At 53.5% G+C, this 11,058-nt stretch overlaps 1 protein-coding gene across 1 annotated transcript in view; it reads left to right on the forward strand.

Annotated features, from left to right (window-relative positions):
- Window positions 1-6,994, forward strand: part of LOC137356938 (AN1-type zinc finger protein 6-like) — an 11,794-nt gene extending 4,800 nt beyond the window's left edge. Inside the window, 6 exon segments of the mRNA XM_068022810.1 lie at window positions 102-184; window positions 186-267; window positions 2,395-2,524; window positions 3,265-3,326; window positions 4,883-4,999; window positions 6,766-6,994. Coding sequence (XP_067878911.1) covers window positions 116-184; window positions 186-267; window positions 2,395-2,524; window positions 3,265-3,326; window positions 4,883-4,999; window positions 6,766-6,914 — 609 coding nt within the window. The 5' untranslated portion in view covers window positions 102-115 and the 3' untranslated portion in view covers window positions 6,915-6,994.
- The last annotated feature ends 4,064 nt before the right edge of the window (window positions 6,995-11,058 follow it).

The raw sequence follows: 11,058 nt of genomic DNA on the forward strand, positions 1-11,058 counted from the left end.
TTGTACATTTGTGCGTCTGTGCTTTTTTTTTCCCCGTTGACTCGTCGAAATATCCAAAATGTTTTTTTTTTTGTCCTCTTTTCTCCCCTTTTCTGTTGCAGGACAAGGGAGCAACATGGCGCAGGAGACCAAGCAGAGCCAAGTACCTATGTTGTGCCCGACAGGCTGCGGTTTCTATGGAAACCCCCCGCACAAATGGAATGTGTTCCGTCTGCTATAAGGAGTACCTGCAGAAACAGAACAGCAGCGAGCGAATAAGTCCACCGGGTATGAGGAGTCCCTCTCTCCTCCCCTCCCCTCCCTCCTCCCCACCCCTTCACCGTCCGCCCCGCCCTCTCAGCAGCTCTTAATTTGAACGGGGAGAGCTGCAGGCGGCCTAGGGTCAGGGGTCAAAGGTGGAGTGGAGTGGGGTCGAGGGAGGGAGGGAGGGGGGTGGGGGGGTGGGGGGAGCAGTTTGCTTGGGTCCAGAGGGCCCCACTCTGTTTAAGGCTTGAATCGGGTCGGATGACGTTGGACGCAAGGTGGACGTGGTTAGCCTGGTAGCCATGGCAACCAAGAGCAGCAACACCCCAGGATGGTAGTGGGGGAAATTTGAGGTGGGGGGCGGTGGGGCGCCTTCTCCCTGTAAGGGAAAATGGCACAGTAGCCAAGGCAACCAAGTGGTCGCCTTGACAAGAGGAGGCCATTCGGCCCCTCCATCCTGCTCTGCCACTCCGTTGGATCACGGCTTGTCTGTATCTTGACCTCCATCTCCCCGCTTTGGTTCCGTCACCCTTAGGCCAGCAAAAATCTTTCCATCTCAGTTTGGAAATTTCCCCCCCCACCCTCGCAGTCTGGACAGCTTTTTGGGGGAAGAGAGTTCCAGATTCCCACTCCCCTTTGTGTGAAGAAGTGCTTCCTGACATCACCCCTGAACGGCCTGGCTCCAATGTTAAGGTTCTGCCCCCTTGTTCTGGACTCCCCCTCCCCCCCACCAGAGGAAATAGTTTCTCTCTATCGACCCGATCGAATCCTTTAATCATCTTAAACCCCCTCGATTAGATCACCCCCTTAATCTTCTACACTCGAGGGGAACACAAGCCCAGTCTGTGCGACCTGTCCTCCTAATTTAACCCCGGGATCACTTTGACCCATCTTCAGAACTGGGAAGGGGACAAGGGTGTAAAGGTCAAAGGGTCACGGACGCTAAATGCAAAGGAGCCGGTTAGTAGGGTTAAGGGCGGTTGGCAAATTGAGGAGGGGTTGATGATGGAGGAAGCGAATAAGAGTCCTGCTCCCAAATGTTGTCCAGTGATCCCTGTAGGAAGGCTTTGGGTGGAGGGGGAAAATGGTCACAGAATCTCTCAGCTACAGAATGAGTCCCTTCGGCCCATCGTGCCTGTGCTGGCTCTTTGAAAGAGCTATCCAATTAGTCCCACTCCCCTCACCCCGCTCTTTCCCCCCATATCCCTGCACATTTTTCCCCTTCCAGTATTTATCCAATTGCCCTTTTGAAAGTTACTATTGAATCTGCTTCCACCGCCCTTTCAGGCAGCTCGTTCCAGATCACAACAACTCACTGCGTTAAAAAGAATTCTGCTCCTCTCCCCCTTTGGTTACCGACCCTCCTGCCACTGGAAACAGTTTCTCCTTATTTACTCCGTCAAAACCCTTCCTGATTCTGAACGCCCCGATTAAATCTCCCCCTTAACCTTCTCCGCTCTAAAGGAGAACAATCCCAGCTTCTCCCAGTCTCTCCACGTCAACTGGAGTCCCTCATCCCTGCTCCCATTCCGGTAAATCTCCCGCCGCGCCCTCTCCGAGGTCGGGTGGGAATGAGATCGGCTCGGCCGTGATGCCTCATGCAGTCAAACAGCCTCACCGAAAAACACCACCCTCCCTCGCCCCCGGCTCGCAGGACGCTGCATTCAAGCCTCTTCTGCGCCCCGTTGAACCATACTCCAGCAAGAGCTGCCATATTTCGTGGGGAAAAAAGAGTGGGGTGGGGGTGGGTGAAGAGAAGGTTTGGTTGATGTTTAGATGGTTAAATCGTCATTGTCTTGTAATCCTTCCACCAAATCGAACAGACGTGACATCCCCCTGTTACATTTTTTTGTAATATGTCGGTAAATTGCCCCAAGGTATTGCTGTCAGTCAGTTGAATATAAAGTTTTTTTTACAAGTTGGTGAAGGCGTTTGGGAGATTTCAGCAACTTCCACCGCGGCGTCACCTAGTGGCTGGAGCCTGCAACTGCAGCGTGACCGTTGACATAGCAAAATTAAGTGGGAAATGTTGACGCAAAGCGGAAAAACCCCATGCCGCCCACAGCCGTTGGGAGCAGGAAGTAAGGTTTGCGCAGAGGCCGTGCGTGACCAAGGCAAGCTTTTTAACGGTTATATACGTCCCATGAACAGGAGCCACAGCAAGTAACGCGCCTTCAGATCCAGTGCTAGTTCAGAGTACAGAGGCCAACTCGCAGGACCCATCGCCCGTAGCTGTCGCTGCCGACTCCTCATCGGGATCAGGCGTCTCGGAGAGCACCAGGTAGGGCTTTGATGGCCTCGCGGAGGCGACTCCTGTTCCAAAGAGGGGGAAGGGCTTTTCTCTGGGGTGTTTGAGGTACCACCTTTTGGCCGGACACCTCTAAGAAATGTCGCGGAGAAGGCAACTTGGCGCCACGTCAGTCAACGGGAAGTTTGGGACTTGGTTGATCTTCCATCGTGCGGGTCTCGGGCAACCATGCCCTGAGCTGGCCAACCCTGCAGCTCTCTCGGGTGCTATTGGCGGTTGACAGTCTGATGGGAAGCTTGGAAGAGGTTGACTGTTCTGAGAGGTTTGGGATTCTTAGCTCCAGATAATAGGCCCAAAGCCACGAGACCCTTACCAGTTTTACAGAATCTTACAGCTTTGGGCTTTTGCCAACCCGTGCTCAAGTTCTCTGGGCATGGGTAGGTGGGATGTGCCCCTATGTCCATGATTGGAAAGAAGAAAAAAAAAAAGCAGTTCGCCGTTTGCTCAGTAGCTTCGGCTTTGAGGCTCATGAACGGCATGGCCGAAACAAAATGGCGGACGAGTGCGGCCAAATTCTTTGCCTGTGCTTTGAATCGGGGTCCTCGCATGAACAGGGGCTGCCTTGAACGAAGCCGGTGTCGCTTTGCCCCCCCCCCCCCCCCCCGACCCGTGCCACCCAGAACCGCGTCCTGCGGTTTGCACGACTCGGGCTCGTCCCGGTTCCCCCTCGCCGTGCGGAGTTAACCCCTTCTGTTCCTCCTTCCCCCCCTCAGCCAAGCGTTGCAGATGGCCACTTCAGAGAATAAAGAGGCGGTAAAGGAGGAGACGTTGGAAGGTAAGAGCCTCGTGGGGGGGGTGGGGGGGCGGTTGGTCAGTGTTGGTGTTCGGGGAAGGGGAATGTAGCGGAGTTCCCCACCCCCAATCTTCAAGCTTCGTGGAAGTTTTCCTCAGAATGATAGGAACGGGGTGAGGCCGTTCAGCCCCTTGAGCCTATTCCGCCATTCAATGCGGTCATGTTTGATCTGTGACCTAAGTCCATTTTACCAAGGTTTAAAGGGTTAAATTACGAGGAGAGGTCACACAGACTCGTCTTGTATTCCCTCGAGTGTAGAAGATTAAGGGGGTGATCTAATCGAGGGTGGTTTAAGACGATTAAAGGATTCGATCGGGTCGATAGAGAGAAACTATTTCCTCTGGTGGGGGGTGGGGGAGTCCAGAACAAGGGGGAACAGAGAAGGTTGAGGGGTGACCTGATTTAAAATGATGAAAGGGGTTTCGATAGGGTAGACGTAGAGATGTTTCCAGTTGTGGGGGGAGACCGGAACTTGGGGGCCATCAATCTCAGACAGTCACTAATAAATCCAATGGGGAATTCAGGAATTCTCTCCCCAGAGAGTGGTGAGAATGTGGAACTCGCTACCACAGGGAGTGGTTGAGGGGGAATAGCAGAGATACATTTAAGGGGGAAGCTGGATAAACACATGAGGGAGAAAGGAATAGGAGGATATGGGGATAGGGTGAGATGAAGAGGGGGGGTTGGAGGAGGCTCGTGTGGAGCAGAAACACCACGTAGCAGATGGGCCGAATGGCCTGTTTCTATGTTGCGATAACTGTGTCCGACACAGTCTCGATGGTCTGGGAGGCCCCCCCCCCCCCGGGATCGATTTTTCTGCTTTCCGAGCTGCTGTCAGCCGTGGGCCGATATTAAGCGGTGCGCTGGGCTCGGTGACCGTCTCGCGAGGCCCACTCCAGAAGGCAGTTAAGCGTCAACCATGTTGGCGTGGGACGGGAGTCACATCCAGGCCCAGACTGGATAAGGGCTGCAGGTTTCCTTTCCTGACGGGAGGTTAGTGAACCAGTCAGTGGTGGGGAGGGGGTGGGGGGGGGGGTTTATTTTTATTTTTTTCCGCCAATTCAGACAGCTTCGCGATCACTTTTACCGAAACGCGTCTTTTTTTTTTAAATTTCCGGCTCGCTTTGCGTCAAGACTGGATTCAGATTCTCAAAAGGTGAATTTTGGGACGTGTGTTTTCGGGGTATTAGTCCTGCGTTGCTGGTCCAGTAACGTGTGTGTGCCCCCGACACCATCGTACCCCGATAGTTAGTAAATGGGGTCCACGCAGAGGGGCAGCGGTACCTCCCCTTTTGTGGAGGATCATAGGCCCACCTCAGCTCCTCTTCAAAACCAATAGCTGTGTCTAGGTCGATCCCCCTGCCCCAAAGGAACCATAGAATGGCGAGAGCACAGAATGAGGCCCTTTGGCCCATTGTGTCTGTGCTCGCCCAACTCGCCCGGTCCCGCTCTTTGCTCCCCCTCCCCGGTAGCCCCCTCGAATTCTTCTTGTCCTCGGCCGCTCGTCCTTACGATCTTGTCGGGATCTTTTGTTCCAGCTTCCTCATCGGCGGCCGACGATCCGCAGGGATCTCAGGAAGACTCGGAAAAATCTCCGGAGAAGAACAAGAAACGGAATCGATGCTTCTTGTGCAAGAAAAAAGTCGGACTAACGGGTGAGAGGTGGGGGATGGGATGGGATGGGGACTGGAATGGAATGTCTCTCCCCTTTCTCCCCACACGCCCAAATTTTGTCAGATGGGAGTGGTCCCTTTAAGACCCAGCCGTTTGCTACTGGCGCATTTATTGGCCCTGCCGTGACTCAGCGGGTCCCTCTGAGCCATAGGTTCGAGTCTCGCTTGAGGGACTCGATCCCATAATCCAGGCTGACACTCCCAGAGCCACTGCTGAGGGAGTGCCGCACTGCCGGAGGTGCCGTCTTCCAGGATGAAAAGTTCAACCGAGGCTCCCCGCCTGCCCCTCTCGGGTGGATGTAGAAGATCCCACGGCTGCTATTGAAAGACAAGTGGGTGGTGGGGGGAGAGTGTCCTGGCCGGGGTGGGGGGGGGGGGGGGGCCCAATACTTATCCCTCCACCAATATCACTTTTTATTCTTAAAAATTATTTATCTCATTGCTGTTTGTGGGATCTTGCTGTGCATAAAATAGTGGGGGGCAGTGGGATGATCTGAGGATGTGAAAAGTGCTCCTTAGCTTGCCACACCCTCCCCGAGCCCCTCCATCTGTAACTGGGGGAACGGGTTAGACAGGAACTAGTGAGCGAGAGCCGGCTATTGGACTAATGGAGGCATCACAGCAGCGGTCATTTCCCCCAAGCCGCAAAAATAAAAGCAAACAAAGCACTGCGGCCGCTACAGAATTAGAATGTTTTAAAGAAGCGGGTGAGTTATGTGAGACTTGTGCCCGACCCCTCGTTAAGACCGCACTTGTGCACAGTTCTGGTCATGGTTTGGACTAGCCCGTTTCCGTGCTATGCCCACATTTCAGCACAGGTTCACTGGAGCTTTGGAATTCTTGGGTATTGGGGGTTCAGTCCCTCCCCAGGTAATGGAGGGGTGAACGCAGCCAGGATCCCAGTCGTGTTGGAGCAAGTGCACATTCATTTTTGGGATGTGGGCGTCACTGGCCAAGCCAGCACTTATTGCCCGTCCCTAATTGCCCCCTTGAGAAGGTGGTGGTGAGCTGCCTTCTTGAACCGCTGCAGTCCGTGTGGGGTAGGTACACCCACAGTGCTGTTAGGGAGGGAGTTCCAGGATTTTGACCCAGCGACAGTGAAGGAACGGCCGATATAGTTCCAAGTCAGGATGGTGTGTGACTTGGAGGGGAACTTGCAGGTGGTGGTGTTCCCATGCGTCTGCTGCCCTTGACCTTCGAGGTGGTAGAGGTCAAAGGGGAGGGAGATGGTGGGAAGGCAGCATCGAGTTTGACTGTGACGCGCTCTTCTGCTCTAAATATGCACATTGGCTGAGCCGCCATGATAGGCAGCACCTGCGAAAACATAGCGGTGCCAACTTGCATTTTTATAGCGCCTTTTAACGTAGTACTTCACAGGAGCGTTATCAAACAAAATTTGACCCCGAGCCGCATAAGGAGATACTAGGGGACGGGCGACCAAAAGCTCGGTCAAAGAGGTCGGTTTTAAGGAGGAGAGAGAGGCGGAGAGGTTTAGGGAGGGAATTCCAGAGCTCCCAGGCAGCTGAAGACACAGCCGCCGATGGTGGAGCGATGGAATCGGGGGTGGGGGGGGGGGGGGGCCGGAATTGGAGGAGCGCAGAGATCTCGGAGGGTTAGGGTTAGGGTCTGGAGGAGGTGACAGACATAGGGAGGGGCCAAGATTAAAGTTGGATACAGAGGGAGCTGGGGTGAGGTGCGTGCCTTTGAATTGCCTGCTGAGACTGCCCTGCGATTCCTCCCGTTCCCAGGATTTGAATGCCGGTGCGGAAACCTGTATTGCTGTGTTCACCGATACTCGGACATGCACGATTGTCATTTCGATTACAAAGCTGACGCAGCAGAGAAACTTCGGAAGGAAAATCCCATGGTCGTCGGAGAGAAGCTGCAGAAGATTTAAGCAAAAAAAAAGTCTCGGAATAAACCCTGTTTCTGCATGACTCGAACTTAATCGATATTATATATTTGGGTTTCCTATTTTTTTTTTGTCTCTTTTTTTTTTTGGATTTGGAACTTTTTTCCTAGTTTAATAAATGAGAACTTTTACTTTTCAAATGCGGGAGGGAGGGGAAAGGAAACGTCGGGGGAGGTGGGGGTGGGGGGGAGGTGTGGGTGGGGGTCAGTGAGGCGGGGGGGGTTTGCCACGTTTTTTGTGACTGAATGAATGAGGGAGCAGGGGATTATTCAGAGATGTCCTTTTCTGCTGCAGGAACTGTTCAGTTCCCCTTTCGGACACTTCAGATGTACCGTTACTCCCACTGGTTGGTTTTTTAAATCTCGTCGCAGATTAGAATATTCGATTCTCAGCTTTTTGTTTTGTTTGTTTGTTTGTTTGTCCGTTCGTTTTCTGAAATAATTTTATTTTGCGCCCACGCTCTTTGTTTTTTTTTTTTTCCCGCCCTTTGCCCACCCACTATCACCCTCTCCCGGGCACTTTGCTGGCACTTTACACTGTCTTTCTACAAGGCCGGGGTGAGGGAGAGGGTGGCGTTTGGGCGGGGGGGGGTGCGAGAGTGGGGTCCACGCAACCCAGGGGCTGTGGGGAGCGCCTGAAACTTCAGTAGGGGGTGGGGGTTGCTGGTGATGGGAGCTAATCTGCCCGGCGACTCTTGTCCCGCCCCGAAATTGCGCACACGCAGGCAGAGACACACACGCACGCAGGTACACATGCGCTCACATACACATTTTTAAAAATCATCCCACCATCCTTCATGTTGCGAGGGCGGGTCGCTAGACTGAGGCGCCAGTGTGCGCGGACGATCGGGGGAGGGGTGGGTGGGGGGGGGGGGGAGGCGGTCACCCTGATTGAAATAAAACTGAGATCATTTAGCTGCGTTCCTGCGTCTTGTTTTTTTGTCGGGGTGGGTGGTGTCGCAGCAGGAGGCCGTTCGGTCCGTCGGCACCTGTGCTGGCCCTCTCCGAAGCAACAGGAGCTTGCATTCCCACGGCGCCCTCCGTGCGGGAAACTGCCCCGAGGCGCCTCGCGCCCGTTCTCAGTGTCGGAACGTAACCTCGAGCCACGGGCGGAGGTGTCAGGGGGACGGGCGACCAAAAGCTCGGTCAAAGAGGTCGGTTTTAAGGAGCGTCTTAATGGAGGAGAGAGAGAGGGGGCAGAGAGGTTTAGGGAGGGAATTCCCGAGCTCCCAGCCAACGACTCCATTATAGCGGCAAGCTACACTTCACAAAGTGCGTCGTTGGCTGTGAAGGGCTTTGGGACGTAGCGGGGGTGGTGAAAGGCGCTAGAGAAATGCAATTCGTTGCCTCCTTCCTTCCCCAGCGCAGACCCGCCTGCTGCCATTGGTCGTGTCCGTCCTTTGCGTGGCCGATGAGTTAGCGGCGGGCTGCCCGACTGTGTGAGGTTTCACAGCGATACCTCCCCGCAAGCACTTCAGGTGGTGTCGTGGCAATGTCCGTCATCCTCGACAGTGCACCCTCTCCAAGGGCCGATAGACCCTCCCCGAACCTCGTCGCCATTTTAAAGAAGGCTGCTCGTGGACCTCCCGTGGAGTTGCTCACAGTTCATCGGGATTAACTGCACTGCAGGTCAGAGTCCATTAGGTGGGTAGCAATGCGAAGTGGCATGCAGCATAGAATGGTGCCTCAGTCGAGGAGGGGGTGCCCATGTCCGTGTTGGTGTGCGTCCGTGTGCGGGTGTATTATGCCACAAATTTTTGAGTTTAAAACGTTGGGGGTTCGAGACCCTCCCCCCCCCCCCCCCTACTGCTCCCGGCACTTGAGCCCGTAATCCAGGCTGACGTTCCCAGCGTGCTGCACTGTCGGAGGTGCCGTCTCCCCGATGGGATGTGGAACTGAGGCCCCCCCCCCCCCCTCTCAGGTGGATGGAAGTGATCCCATGGCTGCCATCGGGAGAAGCACAATGGACCATATTTATCCTTCAAACCAAACCAGGCAAGTTAGGCATTCAATTCGTCGTTGTTTGCCGGGATCTTGCTGTGCACTAAATGGCTGCCATATTTACCCACTGAAGAACAATAACTGCGCTGTGGCCTCAAGCCTCTGGCCCAAATTTTGTAAAGCGGAGCAAATGTTACACCCCCATGTTTTTTTTTAAAAAAGTGTCAGGACAAGCTCAGCGACTGCAGCTCAGTCACGTTTAACCTGGGCGGTGGGCAATATTTTAGAAATTGTAATTCAGGACCAAATTAACACTCACTCGGACGCATGCGGACTGCTTAAGAAAAGCAAGCGCCGATTTGTTATGAGCGAATTGTGTTTAACTTGCTTGTGTTTTTTTTTAGCTGAGGTAACCGAGAGGGTGGATGAGGGTAATGCAGTTGATGTGGTGTACATGGGCTTCCAAAAGGCTTTTGATAAAGTGCCACACAAGAGGCTTCTCAGCAAAGTAATCGCCCATGGAATAAAAGGGTCAGTGGCAGGATGGATATGAAATTGGCTAAGTGACGGGAAACATAGAAAATAGGAGCAGGAGGAGGCCATTCGGCCCTTCGAGCCTGCTCCGCCATTCATTGTGATCATGGCTGATCATCCAACTCAGTAACCTGTTCCCGCTTTCGCCCCCATATCCTTTGATCCCTTTCGCCCCCAAGAGCTATATCTAACTCCTTCTTGAAAACATATAATGTTTTGGCCTCCACTGCTTTCTGTGGTAGCGAATTCCACAGGCTCACCACTCTCTGGGTGAAGAAATTTCTCCTCGTCTCAGTCCTGAAAGGTTTGCCCCGTATCCTTAGACTATGACCCCCGGTTCTGGACTCTCCCACCATCGGGAACATCCTTCCTGCATCTACCCTGTCAAGTCCTGTTAGAATTTTATAGGTTTCTATGAGATCCTCCCTCACTCTTCTGAACTCCAGCGAATATAATCCTAACCGACTCAATCTCTCCTCATACAACTGGAGACTTTACCTCATCGAGTCTGAGATAAATAGTTGGTCAGATAGAGAAATTTATAAATTGGAAATATTTAATCTTCAAAGTTTTTAAACACAAGCATGCTGCAGTAACTACTGGCTGTCACCAGGCGTCAGTGTTTCACAGACCTGTGACTGTGTTAATGCTCTCTGGCGGCTGTGTGTGATACAGCAATGAACGGTTTCATTCCGTTCGAGAAATTTTATTCAGGATTTTGCATAAAAGTGCATAGAGTGTACAGCACAGAAACAGGCCATTCGGCCCATCCGCTCCGTGCTGGTGTTTCTGCTCCAGACGAGCCTCCTCCCACCCCCTCTTCATCTCCCCCTATCCCCATATCCTTCTATTCCTTTCTCCCTCATGTGTTTATCCAGCTTCCCCCTTAAACGCATCTCCGCTATTCCCCTCAACCACTCCCTGTGGTAGCGAGTTCCACATTCTCACCACTCTCTGGAGAAAGAGGTTTCTCCTGAATTCCCCATTGGATTTATCAGTGACTGTCTCATATTGATGGCCCCCCCTAGTTCTGGTCACCCCCACCCCCCCCCCCCCCCCCCCACAGGTGGAAACATCTTCTCTACGTCTACCCTATCGAAAGCCTTTCATCATTTTAAAGCCCTCAATCAGGTCACTCCTCAGCCTTCTCTACTCTAGAGAAAAGAACCCCCCTCCCCCCCCCCCCCCCCCCCCCGGCCTGTTCAGTCTCAGAGGTTTAGACAGAGTGTGGGGGCAAAACAGCTTTATACCGTGCACCCTTCCACCCCCCCCCCCCTTACAGTAGGTCTGAAGAAAGGGAAACACATTCTTCGTGGGTGAGCGGTCGGCCAGCTATTCGATTGTGGGAGCATCACAGCCGTCACTGATCCCTTTCCTCATTCAATACCCATGCGCTTCACTTCGGGCAATGGTGATCAGGACCGTGACCCCCCCCCCCCCCCCCCACACTCCCTGCCCTCCCCCCAGCTGATTATCCCCAGTCCAGCAGTACTGAGACCAATTCTGGTGGACCAGCCGCTGCCCTGGCTGAGTCCAGCTACCTCAGCGCAGACCAGGGGTGGGTGGCCCTTAGTTAAGGTCAGGTTGCTGCTGACACATGCTTGCAATGGCCTCTACCCGGTGAGCTTGCCGGCTTTCTAATTTTTTTTTTTATA

Source organism: Heterodontus francisci, chromosome 46 (assembly GCF_036365525.1).
Source record: "Heterodontus francisci isolate sHetFra1 chromosome 46, sHetFra1.hap1, whole genome shotgun sequence".
NCBI lineage: Eukaryota > Metazoa > Chordata > Chondrichthyes > Heterodontiformes > Heterodontidae > Heterodontus > Heterodontus francisci.